Genomic DNA, 20,722 nt, shown 5'->3' with positions numbered 1-20,722 from the left:
AAAATGATGCATATAGAATCACAGTGGATCATCTGAATTATCATTGTTTTTAATTGGGCTTCCCATGCTTACCCTGTGTTCAACATTACAACACTGTGAACTGTGAGCAATCCCCCTAGACAAAGTATGCAGACTTACAGGAAGTGGCCATAAAAGTTTCCAAACGTCCATGAGGGAGCCTTTGTGCGCTTGGCGACAGCCCTAAACCCTGACAGACTTTCCTAGAGCGTGTCCCAAAGTCTGAGTGTGGCTGGAGTGTAGCTGGTAGATAGAGTCAACCCTTAACATCAATCCCTAGCTCCTTCTGTCCACATGTTAAAATGTCTTTGAGCAAGAGCCAGAAATTGTTCTCGTGTTTGTGGGGAATAAAAATATAACTGTATGCCTGAGTTATCAATTGTTCCTACAGAGGACAGTGCACAATTTCTACAACATACACACACTTAGAGAAGACATTTCTTCCCACTACTGTTGCTTAATGACACCACAGTTAAACCCATCAGGACATATTGATCCGCTCTCTGTCCCTTTGCATGGTAAACTGCTTCATAGCTCGTTTAGGGGGAATTAAGGTGTTACTCAGTCCGACCCTCCTCTTCTTCACTTGCTGCCCTCCTGACTCTTCCTCTTTCGTCTCCTGCTGGAGGTTCTGGGATCCTCCGACACATGAGCCACCTGCATGGGACTCATCTGGATCTGACACGTCTTCACTCACAGCTGAGTAACAGTCAGTGGGAGTGACCGGGGTCTGGAGGTCACTGTCATGAGCAAACTTGCACTTGATCCCAAACCTGCACCTTCCATCCTTCCTGTATGACACACACATCCTTTTACCCCCTATCTGGGAGGGTTTGGCCTGCAGTGTGAGGGGGACGTGTTTCTGCAAGGCGCTGAGCTTCTGGTCTGCCTGAGCCTTGAAGGGGTTGGCAAACACACTGCTGTCAGAGCAGGTGTTTAGAGAAGGAGGAGGTAGTTTATTGGGGTTGAGGAAGCCCAGGGAAGGAGAAGGCAGGGTGGATTGGCAGGCTGCAGAGGATGCTGGTGTTTGGGGATGTGGTGGTGATGAGGAGGGCTCTGGGTCATCTTCCTCTGGTTCTGATTCACTGGAAGCTGAACCAGTCTCCAGCAAGAAGTTGCGGGTCCTTTTGACAGCTGCAGTCTCATCACTCACCTCCTTAACAGAACTAGAGAAGTTGCAGAGAGAGACGAGAAGGGGGGTTAACAGCCTATGTATGCTAGCGCAATATTATTTAAAATCATCCAACTATCTGTGGCTTGTGATGTATGTTTTTGTGAATGAATATTTACCTATCTCCACCGTTGTTTACATCCTCCACATCTCCATCGCTGTCGGACTCCGACGAGACTCCGTAGCCGACCAGAGAGTTCATGCCTCCGCTGAAGCTAAGCTAGCTTGCTAGTTAGCTTGGTCTCTTAACAGAAGCGCAGCGATACTAATACTGCTTTTGGATGGCTATAATCTTAAAGTAAATCGTAATATGTACTAACACAACACAGGAGGGGAACTACTTAATGATCCCCATTGCCTCTTTGAAAGAAACATCCAGGATTTCCACCGACGTTAGCTGCTGTCATTTAGCCGCTGCTCAGTGATGTTTACATTGTACCCGCCTGCACTGACACCTGCAGCACAGGGGTGGTACTACACCCTGAACTCATCCCCAACCCACAGACCACATGCAGCACTGTGGTCCAGTGTTTGTGTGTTTGTGGTGTCTTATTATCAAAGACGCAACCACATCTTTGGCCACCATATCAGTCCCTAAAACGGGAGAATAAGAATATATTAATATATATCAGAACATCTTTATTATTTGTTATTTCAGGTTTGTGTGTGTGTGTGTGTGGATATTTATCCAGAGACAAACGCATGCTGGTGTAACTAAGACGCAACACTGATGGCAGCTGTTTTCCATTTCTGTGTGTTTGTGACGGGCTCTGGCATTGTGCACGTTGGCTTGCTGACATGGCTTCCTGGCAGTCTAAATTGAACAAACCCACCTTAAATATCAGCGGTTACACCTGTTGCTTATCTGCTATGACAAGTAAAAATGGCTCCTACAAGAGGGCCCATGATGAGCAATTATTTATACGCTTAAGTAGGCCATATGTGTGTGTACCAGTACCGGTACAAGTAATGTCTAATACGACATCTTTACTTTGAAGATACTATAACTTTTGGATACTTTTTCAACACAAGTAGAAGTACTTCAAAACTGTGCAAGTAGGCTACAGTACTTGAGTAAGTATAAGTGTACTTAATTGTTTCCATTAGCAGAGTATTTATCCCTAAAGACTGAAAGCCCATTTCCACCAGTTAAAGAAAAGAAAAAGTATATTAAAAATGTACTTGGTGAAAAAATATTCCCATAGTAAGTCAGTTTGATCATATTCATGACTTTTATTCCATCAATGTCTTTTTATTTCATAATTTTGACTTTTCCTCCCCTCATACTTATGACTTTTTATGTCATAAATGACTTTTAAATGTCACAGTTTTTACTATTTATTTCATTATTTGGACTTTTTATTTCATAAGTTTGACATTTTATTTTTGACTATTTTGACATTTTATTTCATAATTTCGACATATTTATCTCATTAAAATGACTTGTCAGAAATATTTATTTTTTCCTCATAAGTATTGTTTTTTATTCAGTAATATGTCTTTTTGTCTCATAATTTTGACTTTTTATGTCATAAATGTTTTTTCATCATAATTGTAACTTTTTATGTCACAATTTTGACTTTTTATTTCATACTTTCGATTTTTTTTATTTTATAATTTCGAGTTACTAACTTCATAATTATGAGAAATGTAATAATTATTACTTTTTATGTCATTAATGTCTTTTTATCTCATAATTAGATCTTCACTGGAATAGTGAGTCAACTCTCAAACCCTACTGACAGACTGAAATGGCCCAGTTAACATCCTACTTAAATTTAGACACACTTCACTTTTGTCACTACCGGTAAATCCGATAAGCTCCTCATGAATAAGTGAATGAGCTCTCCTCTCCTCCTCACCTCCTCCTCTCCTCCTCCTCCTCCTCTTCCTCCGCCCCCGCTGGTCCCGTTAAATTCCTCCTGCCTGGCATCAGGTTCCCGGGGGAAAGGGCGGAGAGTTGGCCACAAACTCTGTCTGTAACATAAGCGACAGTGAGCAGAAGGTCGGACAAACCGGGAAACTCGTTTTACCGAAACCTAAGAGACGAGAAGCTCCGCGGCTCTAATTAGTGTGAGCGCAGGAAGGGAGGACCGGAGGGCAGGCTGAGGGAGCCGTGAGCCGTGTCGGGATGAGGCAGGCGTAACCACGGCCGCATATATTAGGGGGGCCGGCCTGTTGCCTGCTGCCTGTTGCTGCTCTCCTGCTCCAGCGTGTGTCTTCCCGGCAGAGGCAGCTGACTGCGGGGTTAAATGGCAGCGAGGCGGACCAGACGCTCGATCGGGTCGGATGTGAGCAGGACCACCGCGGCCCGGGCTGCTGCCATAGCCGAGCAGCTGCGCTATGAGTGCTCCATCTTACTGGAACTTTATGTGAGTAGAGGAGGGGGCTTGTTTTCCACCAGCAGGTCCCAGTATGAGTCCAGACCTGGAGAGAGAAGTGTGTGCGTGTGTGTGAGGGAGGGAGGGAAAGAAATAGGCCAAGGTTAAATGGAAAATTAATAGATTCTCTCTCTTTCCTCTCTCTCTCTCTCTCTCTCTCTCTCTCTCTCTCTCTGTGTGTGTGTGTGTGTGTGCCTGTAACTTTGTGTGCATTTAAATGTGACTGTGTGTTTGAAAGCAGCACTTGTGTGTGAGAAAGAACAAGAAACAACTAAGAAAGGGATGCGTGCAAGAGCAAGATAAGAGGGTGTGTGTGTGAGAGAAAGAAATTATGTCTAGCACAGCAGGGGGTAAGAATGCAGAGTGTGTGTGTGTGTGTGTGTGTGTGTGTGTGTGTGTGTGTGTGTGAACTCTCTGGAATGACAGAGGTGGGCGTTTTTCTGGCACAGGCTCATCAGCGCCTGGGCACGAAGCCCTCGTCTCTTTTCTACAAGCTCTTTGCCCATAGGTGTGAGCGCTACCGGTTATTAAAACTCGTTGGTTTCCTGCCAGTTATCTGCCTCATCCTTCCTTTCATGTGTGCTTCGCCAAGAGCGAGGGAGCGGTCTGGCACACAGCTTCATCCACTTGGATCGCAGGATTTGACCCTTATCCTTCATGTCTCCTTCAATATTTTTCTCCTCTCTTACATAGTTCACACACTGCATAGTTTTCTGTCAGGAAATACCGCTGTAGCCCCTAAAGCTATAGAGTACCAGTGAGCATACCAGTGAACGCACCATGAAGCGATTGGATCGTCTTTGCCTGTCATACAGAAATTTATGTGCGTTTGCATCCCCTGTGTTTTCTCTCCTCGGCTGGGAGGAATCGTCTCCGGAATCCAATGCAGATTGCGTATTTCTCAGGCAGAGCGTTGTTGTTTTTTTCTCCATTTTCAACATCCATTTAATACCTCTCACCGTGTTATCATAACTCAAAACAATCCATGAGAATATTGTCTCTGGCTGCAGTATCGCTTCCTGCAGTATCCACTTCCTTTGCAGCCCGAGCAGTAAACATTAACTGACCCCCTGACTCTCATACAGAACACACAGGTCACATTCGGACACTTCGTCACACTGCTACTAACTTGCACGTAGGGTTCAACATTAATACCTCAGAAACATTTCACAAGGAGGTCTCCGGGATTCACAACTCACTCAAGCAGTAAAGCTGATGCCAGCTACGGTCACGCCGGTGAAGTGACCGGTCAACATACTGAACAACAAGGAACATTTGGTTTACGTTTGGTAAAGAGCCCAACTCAAAGCACTTCATCATTTTTAGACTTTCTTTTCAGTGAAAAGAAATGCAATAATTACCTTTCCCACTAAGATCGTTCCTCATTCCGACCGCAATATCTGTGAAAAAAAATTAGGACTGCAGGATGTTGTAAGAACTGACACTGCCATATTTTGTGCGATACACTGCAAAATAAATAAATAAATAAACTACAGGAACTTTCAGCAGATAACTTAAAGGTGCACAATGTAGTTTTGGGGAAGAAAAAAGAAAAAACTTAATTGGCTGATTCCTTAATGCATAAACAAACTAAATAAACAAGCTCTCTTGGTTTAAATGGCTGAATAAACAAACTGACCTTAAACGACCTTTGTTTTTATGTGGCGGACCCTGCCACCTTTCTATCTTCAAACAGTGTTATTTTTATTTGCATATCACTCACAGACAGTATTGATTTTATATTAATGTTAAAGGAAAAGTTAGACCCTTTTGGGAAACAGGCCTATTTGCTTCCTCGCTGAGTAAATTTGCCACCTTTAGCAGCTGGTTAGCTTTAGCATCAAGACTGGAAACAGCTAGTCTGGCTCTGTGCACCTCTGAAGCTAACATAACGTTTGAAAAAATAAAAACACAATCTATTGAATTGCGATCGTGGATCTAAATTCCTTTTTTTTTTAGGTTTTGAAATGCCCTGTAGACTTTAGAAAGACCATTTCATTTCTCTATTTGACCCATTAAAACACAATATTGCACCTTTTCCTGCCATATAACTCGTGTTGCATTAAATTCAAGACATCACCCAAGGCTGAGCCATGAGGAATTTTGTCCAATCAGCATAGCCATGTAGTTGGCTGCATCACTCTGTTGATTTGTTGCACAGATCTACTAGTCATTGAGATTATGTGAAGTCTAGAAACAGAAGAAAGAGGACACAATGATCTCTACAATTGGCCTCAAGAGTAGATTGTGGATGCCTCCAAGATCGACCACAATCTAAAACTGTCAGATCGCCCATCCCTAGTTGTATATACTTTATTTTATCCATACAAAACTCCTTTGGAGTGTAAAAATGTCAGTTTGTGGTTACCAGTCTCACTGTTTCCTCACATCTTCCAGACCTTATGCTAAGCTAAGCTAATAACCTGCTGGTTGTAGCTTCATATTTCTCGTATCTATAGACAAGAAAGTGTATCTCCAAAAATGTTGAACTGGTCATTTTATGTCATTAAATGACATTTACAGAAAAGTCCTGTCATATCACACCGTATTAATCGCTGCATGGTATCGTATGTCCTGCACCTTTTTTCCATTGCTGCTGTGGAGCCGTTGTGTTATTTTAACCGGCTCATTTTAACCTTTCACTTGTTGACTTAATAAATCCTTCCTGGAATTGGGCTTAACACAAATTCCCTTTTCAAAGGAAGACCGTTTCCTCTGTTGTGCGGGCCATATTTTATTCTCTGAAGCATTGTGAGCGAGCCTGAAGAAATTCCTATCACATTGGGAGAAAATCCCTGTTGCCTCTTAGACAATCATCTTCAGTATGGTGCCAAATTTCTGACACCAGTGTGGTTAGTACGTGATAGAAAGCATTCCTCAATCACCCACTTAGGCACTTCACTTTCCAACTGCTGCTCCCCTTCCTTTCCCTTTTATTAATGCACTTCTGTTCTCAGTTATCACCCTCTTTGTTTTCTCTCTTCCTTCCTCAAGAAAAAGAGGGAAAGTTTCTCTGCAGATGTTTCTGTGGCTGACGGTCGTCTGGTGTCCGTCCCTCCTCCTTCCTCCCAGCTGGACACCAGGGACAAGCTGTGGCGTCTCCACTCGGCTCTGCTACAGTGCCGCAGCCTGCTGGAGAGAGCCATCAACAAAGAGGAAGCGGAGCTGGGCGATGGGAGGAAGGCTGATTATGAGACCCAGAGGAAGAAGGTGAAGGACAGATTATCACTTCTCTTAATCAACACAGGAGAACTCCTCAAAGCTGTCGATGGCACGGCCGTCCCGACTCCCAGCTTGGACGGATTGGAGGTAGGTGCAGATGTGGACAGATGCGCTGTGACGATGGTGAAAAGTTCTGGATAGAAATTAAGGCCGAGCTTGGCGATCTCTCCCCTTCTTATTGGCAGATAGACGGTCCGACTGTTCTGTTTGAGCTGAAGCTTTGGGTTTACCGGATCTACAAAGAGGTGGACTACTGGACCAAAACCGCCATCACCACATTGCAAGCCCTGCCGTCTGTGTTAGCCAAGGAGCGAGTGATGGCCCCAAGACTCAGGAGCACGAGAAGCGCCCGCAGATGAGAGAAGTGTGTGTGTGTGTGTGTGTGAAGGAATAATGAGAGAGAAAGTGGTGGTGAAGGGATCAAAGGGATGAGAAGATGAAGCAGGGTGAAAACTGAGGACGAAAGAGAGGAGTGAAAATAGCCATCTGTGAGAGACAGATCCCCACTGAGACAGAGCGATGAGTGGGTGGGGTTATTTTAGGGGCATGAAGCCCCCTTTACCTGATCAGAGGCCTAAGACCAAGCGGGAGTGGTAGACAATCACCATGTTTGTTACAGATAATAACAACATTTGTTAGAAAAAGTTTTTTTTTAAAAGGGACAGTTCACCCCAGAATTAAGAATACATATTTTTTGTCTTGCCTGTAGTTTTATTTATCCACCTGGATTGTTTGGGCGTAGGTTGCAGAGTTTTGGAGATATCAGCTGCAGAGATGTCAACCCTCAAATATAGTCGAACTAGATGGCACTCGGCTTGTGGTGCTCAGAGCGCCGATAAATAAATAGATTTGAAAAACTCAACAGCAATGTCTCTCTCTCATGGTCATGACTCGGTGACTCAAGATAATCGATAGACCATGTTTTGAGCAGTTTCATGTAGGAACTATTTTTTTATACGCCATTAATGTTTTCATCCCGCGCTGTACAGTTGGTGGGCGTCATTCATTAGAAAGAAAACAGTTACTACTAGGGATGTTAATGATTAATGACTAATCGATTAATCGCTGTTAAGAATTTAACCAATTAAGAATGTCTTAATCAACAATCAGATGGGCACAGATGCTTCAAAAAGCATCTTGATACAAACTGATATTAATACATTTTAGCCATTGAGGAGCCTCTTTATCAAGCCAGTTGTTGAATAGCGACATGAAATGAGTCATTATTTTGTGTTATTCAAGTAACTTTGTGTTACTTTATCAGTTCTTTTAGCTGCAAATGTAGCCTACTCTGATTTTGCATCAAATAACGACAGTGGTTAAAACAGTTTTCCTATGAGATAACATCCAACATGTTTCAAATTTTATTAATGATTAACCGATAATTGATTGTTAAAGCAGCCGACTATCAATTAAATTAATCCATAGTTCCTACATGAAACTGCTCACAGCAAAGTCTGTGGATTATCCTGAGTAACTGAGTCATGATTTCTGGCAAGAGGCACCTGGAGAACCACAAATTCAAGAGAAATTCAAGAGAAGGCAGACAGCTACGAGTGATATCTCCAAAACTCGGCAACTCACACTAAAACAGTAGCAACACAGGTAAGAGTGTGTATTTGATTTTGGGCTGGACTGTCCCTTTAAGTGTTGCAGACTCTAATACAATATTATATTAATTGTTGTGAGATGAACTCCAACAATGTATCCAAGATTTAGAGTTTCTTTCTCTCTTTCTTTCTTTCTTTCTGTCCAATTTTAGTTTTGAAGAAACATGACATAATTAACACCAACTTGCACTCCTCTGACACAGCCGAAGTTATTACTTATTAGTTATTACACTGCAGCTGAAGCAGGAAACAGTCAGCGAGGGGCACATTTAGATGAAAATGAGGCCATTTGAATTCATGCCATCAGCAGACTGTAGCTCTGATATGTGTGGTTTTGAATACTGTGGCTATAAATCATTCCACAAAGATCATCTGGGGATGTTCAGTGTGGAGAGAAAAAAAAGCTCTGTGTAACAGCAGCACCCTCTTGTGTTTACACGGTGCTATTACAAAGATGTGTTCCTTCTTTCTTTCTTGATTTTCCTCAGTAAGGCTTTTGTCACATTATCCTGTGTTCTTATATTTTTGTTCTGTTTTTAGGACACTTTATTAGCAATGACATCATGTTAAGCCATGTCACAGTGTTTGTGTGGTGCAACATTAACAGTCCAAACTGATGGGCACACAAATGGGCACATAGCAGGGAGGGTCCTGGAAATACAGTGTAAATAGTAGAGGTCTGCTGACTTAAGTGATAAAAGCAAATTTAGTATATGTTCATTTATTTGTGACATTGATTTCATCTCATTAAAATGACAGAAAAAATGCATTTAACTGAAATCTACATAAGTAAAATGTGACAATTTTGACTTCCAGTCATGTGAAAGGAAGAATTTGTGTTTGATAAGTGATCTGCTATCTCTTCTTTGGGCAGTTGCAGCTTGCACTGCAGAAATCAGCGTGCAGTCGATAGGTGTGAACTCTGTCAGTCTACACTGGGCTGCGTTACTAATTAAATTAGCATCAGCTGTAGACTCAGATTGTCTTTAATGATGCATGAAGCTTTGGGGCAAGAAAAAAGAGAATATATATCAATATATATGAAGAGGTTATGGAGGAAAAAGCAAGCAAACCATCACAGTGTTCCAATTTTTATATCAAGGTGACCAGCTGGTGATTTCACAGTTAAACTTGTGTCATTTATATAGATTGTACTTTGTATTAAGTATTTGTAGGTTGATAAACTGTTGGTAGGTGCACTGGGAGTATAAACTGTGTGAGACTTGAGGCTACCAAACTGTCTTCGGGCTGAATATTGTTACTGGAAGGCAACGTAAATGCGTTTGATCTGCAATGATGAATATCAAAGATGAAACGTAAGCCCTAAGAAAATAAGAGCGTAAAGTACAAACGCATCCTAAATAACAAGTAATTATCTGCCGTGCAGTACTTTTAATGTGATCTCACGTAAAAGCAATATTACATGAATTGCATTTGTTCTTCTGTGTTTGACTGAGGATGTATTATCTTTCCTCGTGCTCTGATGATGAGCTATCTGCTGAGCTACACAGAGCATTAATCTTTTTCAGCTTTCTTCTGTTTTGAATCGGTTGATTTTGCGACTCTGGTTGGGCCACAGAGCCTAGAGAAATTTGACCAAAAATAACACTGGGTTAAATAATGCAAGTATGTTGTTACAGGTGCCACAGAAGAAACGTCAACCAAGGAACCTAAAAAAGAAGAAAGGGTCATTACCTCACTGAGTCTTCTGATTCTGTGCTGAAGAAATGCCTCCCAAAAATGTAAGAACACACTGCAGAGAGCAGGTTAATGACTGATCGGCGCGTTGTTCGTTCCTCGATTTCCTTTGCGGTGTCATTGCCGTTTGGTCACAATATTATCAGCCCTGTCAATCATTTGGAAAATAATATCAGTCATTAACCTACTCTCTGAAGTGTGTTCTTTCACTGCCTTCTTCAGAAGTCACAGAAGTTATGTTGGGTTTTAGTGTGTTTCTACATGCATCTCTCTTAGACTGCAATACAGCTGACACCACAGTCTGGCCCCAAAGCAAGACTCAGTGAAGTAACGACTCTTTCTTCTTTTTTTAGGTTCCTTGGTGAGAACGGGGAAGTGAGTGAGTTTAAAGGCTGATCAAACACAAAAGTAGCAGCATTTTACTGTAGAAAGTTATCATGGTCGCAATCATGTTATTCTCCGTTACGAGTTACCCTGTTACAAAGTATACCATCAGTACTGGGAGTACTGGGCCAATGCATCCATCCCACTGAAATGAATGAGGCTGCATATCTTTGACTTTGCAGTAGTATTGTTTGTCTGAATGCAGCCTCAGAGCCTGTACGTTAGCTTAATTGGACATCTAAGTTGTCACAGGTTCCAGTGGCTTCACGTTAAAGCCCTCCTTTGCTTTCTATGTGCCCCACACATCATCTGTCAGAGACGGATTGACCTACACAAGACTCAAACAGTCCGTCCTCTTCCGGCACATTACAGGAAGTGCAGCTATGTGGTTACATTCCTGACAAACAAGATGTTTTATTTGAGTATTGATTGATTGTTTCCCCCAACACATTTTTGTTACTGTGTGTCTTCTTTACCAGTGCAGTTTGTTCCACCACCAGGCGCCCTCTCTTTTGACCTCTGGTGCAGCGAGAGCTCACTCTAGAGAAATGGCTCAAAGCACAAAGAGAGGATTAGGTTACCATCACATCTGTCTATAAGCAGCAATCATTCTGTAGGAAACTGACACACTCGTTAGAGTCAGAGCAGTGGTGGGATTCTCACTTTATAAAGACTGAATGATAAACTGCCTTATCATAAAGAACATATGATGTAACTCTCTTTATCCCTAATGATCAACTAAATGTTTAGATGTACTTATGAATTGTCATTCTTGTTTATCTTTGCAGTTTATGGTCAAGCAAGAATAATCCTTGTGTGGCTTTATTTGTGCAACAACTGTCTTGCTGGGTACAATTTGATCCTCGATAAAATGTTAACACAGGAGACCAGACACCGAGGCTGGATTTAATCTGTGGGCTGTCAAATTTATTTTGTATTTCCGTTCATCACTGTAGTCTAGAAAATCTCCTCAGTGTCTTAAATTAAATCCGTCTTTTGGAATGAAATCCATCCTCTCCTGAGATTTTCAAGTTAAGCCCCTTTCAGACGTGGAATATGTAACATCGATGGGTTCTTCTACCTGTTTCAAACATGCAGTTGACTGAGCAAGACTAAACAATGTGGAAGAGCTGCAATCAACAAATATTATCATGGCCATTTATTACTTTCTTGATTGATTGATTAATTGTTTTCAGATACTGGTGCGGCACATAGAGCCAGCTCAGCTTTCTGCTAACTTGAATGGGAATAAAACAATGTGATGGTGCAGCTTTTCTAGACTTTCCAAATGTTATCAGACCAAATGGCTCAAATTCTGACAGTGACCAAGTAATTTTCTGGGGGTTGTGACACTGAGAACTAGAAGTACTGCATCGTGCCTGTATGCCCCTTGCACCAGTCAAGTTTCTGTTCCTGAGCTGTGCCGTTGATCAATTTTTGATGTCACAGAGCATTTAACCTCTGACCTTTTGGATACCAAACGCCATAACTTCAGCATTTAATCCTATTACACATTTGCATGTCAAATTTCATTGTAATTATTATGTGAATTCTTGAGTTATGTCCAAAAATATGTTACGTGAGGTCACAGTGACTTTGACCACCAGATTCTGATCAGTTCACCCTTGAGTCACTGGACATTTGTACCCAATTTGAAAATTTCCAATGAGCTTCATGTAATGTTGTAATTACATAATTTGGCCACTATGTAAAATTGGTGTCACAGCCCGGTGCTGTTACTGGGGACTTGGTAGAAACATGGTGGTGTAACAAGGTGGGCTTTCTCTGTAACACACACAATGATACTTAGTTTCAGGTGACTATAAAGTAATGAAAACATACGTCTGCCAATAGATCCCCCTAAATCTCACATACTGGAACATTAAGACAAAGAATACAGCAAATACAGTATTCATATTTTAGAAAAGTGAAATATTGACATTTTGGCTGAAAAATATCTTAAACAAGCAAAAAGAACTGATGAAGAAGCAGGCCGATTAATCAACTAATCACTTCAGCTCTACAATATTGTAATTTAGAGATATTGTGCAAGATAGGACTCCAACCTGCAGCTAACTGTCATGCTATGCTGTTGTGATAAGACAGTTCTGTCACATCAGCTTTAGACCAATGTCCAGGCCAGTATTTATTTATTTATTTTTTTTGCAAAAGTAGCAGAAGTCTCTCGACTGAGTCAAATCTGCTGCTTCAAACTGTCCTCTGTGATCAAAGTGCAGCGCTCTAAGCTTCGTTCCCACTCTGCAGTGATTGGATGGCACACTATACTCAAAATGCTCACATGTAAGAACACTGTAATCCTGACTCTGCTTTGACTGGTAACTTGAGCCATGTAGAAGAAAATGTTACAGAAACGTGACCTTACAGGATTCAGTCCCTTGTTTGACTGTAGATTTTACACATTATTTCATGTCTAAAGGGGCTTAATGCAACGTTAGAATAGACCAGCACTAGCCCTCAGTTTTATTTTGAAAGTGGGGGCCAAAATGGAGAACGAGACACACTTTTCTTACTCTGACTTCGCAGCTTTAATGTTGTTGTTTCTTTTTCATTTAAGTTACCAAAAACTTTGTGGAGAGAGCATCGGTTGATGCATTGTGAATATGACACATGAGCGATGTACTGTCTTTTTTAATGTTCGTCTGAACTTTGGTATGGTGTACAAACTTATTTATTGCCGACTGGACTTCTGATGGCGTGTGAGTGGGTGGAAATAAATTGATCTTGGCTATAATCTGAGTCGTCTCTTGTGTCTGTGTGACTTCAAAACAGATTGAGTCACAAATGTTGCTGATGAGAAGGAAGTGTGTTTGAGACATCGGAGCGTGTCTTTTCTTCTGGTGCGAGAAAAAAATGATGTGAGGAAAAATGTGTGTTGTTGAGTTTGAATATCAGGAGTAAGGTTGTGTGTCCGCGTGTGTGTGTTTATGTGTAACTGTAAGAAAGGACAGGATGTGTGTCTGAGCGAAAGGGGTGGGGTGTGTGTTTAAAAGGGTGTGCGTGTCTCTGTGTGTGTTTGTGCACGTGTGCGTGTTTGTGTGTGTTTTATATGTGTTTATGTATATGTGCGTGTGTGTGTGCATCTTTTCGTTTGTGTGTGCGGTTGTTAGGGAAGGAGTGGCAGCCAGGATGCCTGTGGAAGAGGGGGGAGGTGTGTGTGTTTGTTTGTATGTGTGCGTGAGTGTGTGCGTGTGTATGTGTGTGTGTGTGTGAGGGAAAGAGAGAGAGAGTGTGTTGCGAGCAAGAGAGAAAATATGCGTGTGTGTTACAGGGAGAGAGAGAGAGACAGAGAGAGAAAATGGGTGTGTGTTTGTGTGTCTCTGTGTGTGCTTGTGCGCATGTGTCCGTGTGTGCTTGCGCATTCGTGCGCATGTGGGTGTATGTGTGTCTGAGAGAGACAGAGAGATGAAAAAAGAGAAGGGGAGAGAGGGCAGGAAAGAGTGTGTGTGTGTGTGTGTGTGTGAGTGTGTGAGTGTGTGAGAGAGACAGACAGACAGACAGGCAGACAGACAGAGAGAGGGAGGGGAGAAAGAGCAAGCAGGAGACAGAATGTGTGTATGGGTGTGTGTGTGTGTGTGTGTTACTGTGTGTGTAATGCCTGTGTATGTTTGCGCAGGCGTGTGTGTGTGTGTTACTGTGTGTGTAAGTGTGTGAGAGAAGCAGAGCAAGAGAGGGAATGTGTGTGTATTTATGTGTGCGTACGTGTATGTGTGTGTGTGTTAGTGAGAGAGTGAATGAGCGAGCAAGGAAGAGAGAGAGAGAGAGGACATGTACGTGTGTGTATGTGTGTGTGTGTGTGTGTGAAAGAGTGGGGGAGGGGTGTACAAGAGAGATGTGTGCGTGTTTGTGTGTGTGTGTGAAAGGAAAGAGAGGGAATGTGTGTGTGTGACTGTGTGTGTGTGTGTGAGAGAGTGCCTGCGTAGGAGGGAATGTGCATGTGTGTGTGTGTGTGTGTGTGACTGTTTGTGTGATTGTGTGTGTGTGTATGCTTGTGTGTGATGTGTGTGTGTGTGTGTGTGTGTGTGTGTCTGACAGAGATAGAGGGGGAGGGGTGTGTGTGCGGGGAGAGCTAGGAGCAAGCTCTGCAAATGCTGTGTGTGTGTGTGTGTGTGTCTGTGTGTGTGTGTGTGTGTGTTACAGCAGCACAATATGTGCCTGTGCTGAATGAAAGGGAAATGAATGCAGTGTGTGTGTGTGTGTGTGTGTGTGTGTGTCTGTGTGTCTGTGTGAGTGTACGTGTGTGTGTGTGTGCTGTGGAAGCGGGTGTGTGTCCTTTATTGTGTGTGTATCTGTGTGTAGTTGTGAGGACTGTATAATTGTGTGTTGCTGTACATGTGCACTGGTTGCACGTGCATGTGTGTGTTTGTCTTCAGTAAGGATTGTGTAGCTGCGTGTGATTGTGAATATGAATGTGTGAGTGTGTGTTTGTGTGTGTGTGTGTGTGTGTGTGTTTGGGGGGTATTGGTGCGGGTGATGAAGTGTTCATGATAGTGCGCACACGCAAACAGAGCAGAATTACAATTAAACCAAACTCATTCAGCAGCTCACAGATCTCCATACATTTTCACTCACATCCTTCTTCTTATCTCCTCGCAGCATCACTGCAAAGCCTCATGATGACTGCTAACATCCCAACTCATACTTTCATATTCGTCAAGTGGTTCCATTTTCCATCAGCTCCAGATCTTCATAATTATCTGTCAACACAGAGTCCCATTTAGATTTTGTTTATTGGAAGTTCGAAGGTAAGTCTGGTGGAAAATATGCAGGAAGCCTACAGCAGGGGTCGGCAATTAGGTTCAGCCAAAGGGCAGTTTTCTCAGCAGTGCTCAGTGCAGGTTAACAGGTGCAGTGGAGACACAGCTGGCCGGTATATTTCAAATCCTTTGGTTTGTTTGAATAATGTGTTGTTTAATTTGTCCAAAAATAAAAGAACTATTTGGCTGATTTTAGCTTTGGTCCAAGTCATGGCCTGGGCCGTAGCCCAGCCTGGAAAATGGTGTAATTAACAGATGTGGAGGAATCAAATTTTATCAATTGATTAGGTCAGCTGTCAATGTAGGCTACAGTAAAGATCTACTGATCTGGCTAGTTTCTCTCAAAACTGTGCAAAAGCAGAATGGTCACATACAGTGAGAGAAATGTGCAGGAGATACTCTTACTAGATACTAATCGACTTTTAGTCTCAAAAAACAAACAAACAACAATATCATGATAGCTTACAGACATTATCAGTATTTGGAAATAAAGCAACTTGCTTGAAATCAGTAAAAAATACATTTTAAGGGATTAACTCTGACAGACAGCTAACTACAGTGTTCCAGTAAGAAACTGCAGCTAGGAGCGATAACGCTGATACCCCTTACAGTGGACATACACTGGACAAAAAACCCACTAATACCCACTAACATCTGCTGGCTGTGATGAAGGTGTGAAGCTATGATGCATGTTGAAGTTAAGGCCACTGACACCGAAGATTTTTCCATTCAAGCATCGTTCAGTGGGCGCCGAATTTGAAATAGCGACTGAAGTTAAAGAAAATTGTAATCATTGTAATTAGCGGCCTCCGTGTCACTAACTGATTCCTGCCAGCTGCCTGATTGGTACTGCGCATGTGCAACTCTCATCAGAGATGAGAAGGGAGTGAGATGTCTCACTCCTTAGCAACTTCCATCATCAGCTTCAGGAAAAAATCGATGTGTCTAATCCAGAATATTACTGATTAAGACTTTAAACGTTTTCTAGAGTTAGTCTGATGAGGTATATGATCAGCCACTATAAGATAAATCAGGAATTGTTTGAACTGTGAATTATGCAAAACTACTCTAGTGAAGTCAGAGAATAAAAATATAGAGCTGGAAATGAGCATAGTTGCCCCCCTTTAACTTAACCTTAGATATCCTACATGTACGCATTAATGTTAGAAGAACATGGTTTCAGGAACAACGCACCTCTTAAATGGAATAAACAGCAAATTGGCATAAAACTAGATTCTTACACCTCCCTTGGGGATTGTAAAGCTTTATAACCTGATGATTTCTATGATTCTTGAAAGTGTTTTTTATAATTCCTTTTTTATGGTTTAGGTGGGTTTTTTCTGTTCTTGTGATTGTTTCTTGTTCTCAGTTTACTCTTGGAAAATCTATCTTAATCTTAATGAGACAGCCTGATTAAATAAAGATTAAGTAAATACAAATACATTAAAAAGAAATCATTGCATGCCTCGCAATGCACTGTAGATCAACCGTAGATCTATAATTTGTTTGTGAGATACAAATCTTCTTTGGTTTATTAATAGCCTCAACTGGATTCAATCTATGTTTAAATTGGTTGGATCATTAATCTGTTATTCATCCGTTGAGTTGATCAGACTTAAGTTTGGCACCATTTTCTGTTTGTTTCGACCCAGTAAAGAGCGCAGCACATGGCATTGAACAAGTAACATTATCAGTTTGTTCCCACAGGATTGTTTTGATTATTAAAGAGTAAATTCATGTAATTTTCATTGAAATGTTTTACTCCCACTGTCATAGCAATATTTTTAAAACTGCGTAATGGAAACACCTAAAAATGTGTTGCAACCCATCGCAGCTGCTGGTAAGACTATCACTGCAAATTCTAAGTTATTTTAATGATATCCTCAAGATGTTTCGATATAAATAGATACTGTAAATAAATAAATAAATAAATAAAGCTATAGGGATATGTTATGGACATAAGTTTAACTATTTCAAAAATCAGAAATGAAGTAGAATCAGAAACAAAGCTGTAATATAATAGCCATGATCCTTAATTGCCTTTGGAGGCCAACCAGAGCTGTATCAACATCAGAACTTTTAACTTTAACAATTGGCCCAGAATCAAAATAACCTGACTTTATGCAGAATGTATAATCAGGTTTCAACAAAGTACATGTTTATATTTTACACCCACTCTTAACAACTACAACAACAGAGTTTGGTGATTACAAGGTTTTTTTGTGTTTTTTAATTAAAAAATGCTTCTTTAGATTTTGTAGACCCGAACTTGCACCTTTTTAAAAAGGATATTTTCTAGCACTGTTGCTCATCTTTTCCACTGATGATTCATGAGAGTTTCATGCCCTTCCAAGGCTTGGAAGGGATCCAATTGCCAGTCAACTATTGTCTAAGTGCATAATGAACAAGACTTTCATTTCTGAAGCACTAAATACCTGACACACTCGCATAGTCTAAAAGGACTTGGATGTGACTTGGACCATGAATGTTTGTTGAAGGGCCGGTTTCTTTTCCATTGTCTGTCATTGCTGCTTCCTATCCTACAGATTTGTTTTATGTTTCAAAATGAGATTTTTGACAGATCACAGTAGCATGAATTTTCCTGACTGGACAGAAGCATTTACTGCGCTGTCATTCAACTATGCTTCTGATTTAACATCTGGACAAACATGGCAGCAGATTTTAAAATTTCTTTCCTAAAACAGTGACACATTTATATAATCATTTATAATCCTCATCATTTATATCTAAAATGACTTGTTTTAATGGCTGTTTTTGGGAGGCTGGGGAAACATAAAATTGCATTTTGTATACCTGAGTAGTCTGAATTGATTATTGTAATAATATTATTACAACCTGGTGCCTACATTACCCACAAAGCAACTTAGCCATGTGGCTAACATGTAGCTTCTTCTGGAGTCACAAAAGACTTTATACTACTTTTTCACATATGCAGAAGTACTCCCCAAGATCTGCAAACACTTACACTTTAATGTGTAAAATTGGTGGAGTTACCCTTTAAACATGAATTCATGAGCAATAATAATATACTACATAATGGCGTATATACCGTAAATAGTATATCATCATACATACATATATAATAATTAAAGATATATAAAAATGTAACCAGCCAAATTACAACCAGAGAGACGTCTGCAGCTCTCCCAGTCAGTATCAGAGTACAGCATATGTAATGCAAACTTAAGTAAGACGAGACAAAACATATCATCTATTATTGATCTCAATATGTAATATCCATATAGGCTACTGCATGTTGTCTCTCCTTCTTTCTAGTTACCTTCCTTATAGATTATTAATGGGCCTTTCAGAGCATTGATGGAAAAGTTAACTGGCGTACTTGACAACAGACAAGGTACAAGGTGTAGTTTCATGTGTAGGACCGGCTACTCTATCAATAGTATGGCTTAAGATTTGCTATTAAAAATCAGTCATTAAAAAAATAAATGAAATCATTCAAAATTCACTCTGATTTATATTGAAATTAGGCTATCAGTGTAGTGTTAAGTACACTATTAATGCATTTTGGAGGCGATAAAAACTAATTAATGCATGCAAGCAATGTGACAGACATATCAAAATGAATCATGTAATTTACCCACAGTATTGTGCAAAACAGAATGGTCTTTGTATATTCTTGTGAATTACCGTTTTCATCATTACAACTTCGTCCAGAAATTGAGGTCTTGCAACATGCAATGTGTGTAAATTAGAAGTAAAGGAAGTGGCTAATCAGTGTAACTGTAGCCTTCTTTCCCCTGTGATTAGCATTTCATTAGCCAACTCCCTGGAACATAATGTAATGTAAGCCACATGTGACTGTCCAGCACAAGCCTTATTCTTCCTTTTTAAATCCAATTTATGCTTTAGACACATACCCTAATAATCAAGCAGCATATTTTTAAATTCCTCTCCAATTACCTTTTAGATCCTGTGTTGCATGATAAAAAAAATCACAGCCATTTCATGTCAAAAGTCAAGCTAAGTTTTCTCATCGTATCATCAACACAGTCTGACGTGTTTCAGGTGTATACCATAATAATTCTGTATAGTATGTTCCCACTAGACAAATAGCAAAATGATGCTTAATTAAACTTAACTTAACTTCCAATAATGATGAAATAATTTGGTTTTCAATAACGTGTTGATGATTTTCCTAAAGATAATGTGGTGTAATGCAAAAGCAGATTTATCTTGATTTTTAAAAGCCTAGATGACTGCCCAGATGGACCTCATATAACCACAGAGTGCAGGCTGCAGAGGATGGTTTCTCCTAACTAAAGCTGAGATTGTTCTATGCATTCGTATGAAGGAAGGTTAACACAATTTTAACCAGAAGTGCACTCAGTAAAGCATACACCTCCGCCAAGGTCCAACAGTCTCCCTTTTGATACCATCCACCTGAATACACCTGACTTTCTCATTAAGATCCATGCATTATTCCCTGTGAAATCAACAAAAATGTAGACAAATGCCCTATATCACAATATTAAAGAACATGAGAAAAAACCTCCACGATATCCAGATTTGCACCAAAAGTTAATGTATACGTGTCTATGTCTATTGTGGGCTGAGACCCATCCTCCATCCAAGTTTCGTAAAAAGCTGTTCAGTAGTTTTTGTGTAATCCTGCTGACAAACCAACTAACCAAACCAAGCCAACCAACCAACCAACCAACCAACCAATCAACCAAACCAACCCAACCAACCAACCAACCAACCAACCAACCAACCAACCCAACCAAACCAACCCAACCAAACCAACCAACCAAGCCAACCAAGCCAACCCGACTAACCAACCAACCAACCAACCAACCAACCAACCAACCCAACCAAACCAACCAACCAACACAACCAACCCAACCAAACCAACCAACCAACCCAACCCAACCCAACCAACCAACCAACCAACCAACAAACCCTCCAACCCAACCAACCAAACACACAAACAAACAAACAAACAAACTTGGTGGAAAACACAACCTCCTTGGTGTGACGCCCTTATAGCTCAGTTGGTAGAGCTTGCCCCCCATGTACAAAGGCTGTGTTCCTGTCACAATGGCCCAAGGTTTGGATCCTACCTGTGACCCTTTGCCTCTTGTCATCCCCTTCTCCCTACTGTTTCACTTCACTCTTCACCTGTCCTATCAATAAGGCAAACAAATAAAGACAAATTAAACAGAAGGTGGTAATAAGAGCTCTGAATTGTAATCACCAATAAAGGATGGTGATTTTTTGATGAAGAGTGAAGCAAATCTACCAGCCACTTGCCTATTTCCTGCACCAGCAAGCAGCATCTGGCTGGTGCTAATTTTGTGCCCTGACTGAAACCTGTTTTGTGTTACCCTTCACCCCTTTTATACTCACTTTATACCCACTAATGCAAAGGTGAGTTTGTTAATATAATCTTGAAATACCTTTTTCAGATTTAAAGGTGCAACA

The 20,722-nt window shown here is 40.9% G+C and overlaps 2 protein-coding genes across 6 annotated transcripts in view; one reads left to right on the top strand and one right to left on the bottom strand.

Annotated features, from left to right (window-relative positions):
• Positions 1–24: 24 nt before the first annotated feature.
• LOC311274335 (uncharacterized protein) overlaps positions 25–20,722 on the bottom strand; it is a 21,502-nt gene continuing 804 nt past the window's right edge. Inside the window, exons 3-7 of one of the 4 annotated variants that reach the window (XM_084381948.1) lie at positions 20,362–20,424; positions 15,075–15,199; positions 3,052–3,166; positions 1,309–1,783; positions 25–1,184 (exon numbers count right to left, since the gene is read on the bottom strand). In XM_084381948.1, coding sequence (XP_084238074.1) covers positions 500–1,184; positions 1,309–1,391 — 768 coding nt within the window. In that variant the 5' untranslated portion in view covers positions 1,392–1,783; positions 3,052–3,166; positions 15,075–15,199; positions 20,362–20,424 and the 3' untranslated portion in view covers positions 25–499. Of the gene's footprint in view, positions 1,185–1,308; positions 2,004–3,051; positions 3,167–15,074; positions 15,200–20,361; positions 20,425–20,722 lie in introns of all 4 variants that reach the window. The other 3 variants (XM_084381947.1, XM_084381946.1, XM_084381949.1) reach the window with 3 other exon arrangements.
• cntf (ciliary neurotrophic factor) lies at positions 3,431–15,004 on the top strand. 2 transcript variants are annotated; one of them, XM_084381987.1, is made up of 4 exons: positions 3,431–3,561; positions 6,565–6,879; positions 6,978–7,156; positions 10,454–15,004. In XM_084381987.1, exons 1-3 carry the CDS (start codon positions 3,442–3,444, stop codon positions 7,149–7,151), a joined length of 609 nt encoding a protein of 202 aa, XP_084238113.1. In that variant the 5' UTR covers positions 3,431–3,441; the 3' UTR covers positions 7,152–7,156; positions 10,454–15,004. The 2 variants fall into 2 exon arrangements, with proteins under 2 accessions (XP_084238113.1, XP_084238112.1); XM_084381986.1 differs by having other exon boundaries at positions 6,978–15,004.

The sequence above is a fragment of the Pagrus pagrus genome (assembly GCF_965226575.1).
Source record: "Pagrus pagrus genome assembly, chromosome: 2".
NCBI lineage: Eukaryota > Metazoa > Chordata > Actinopteri > Spariformes > Sparidae > Pagrus > Pagrus pagrus.
This window is presented reverse-complemented; position numbering and strand designations above follow the sequence as displayed.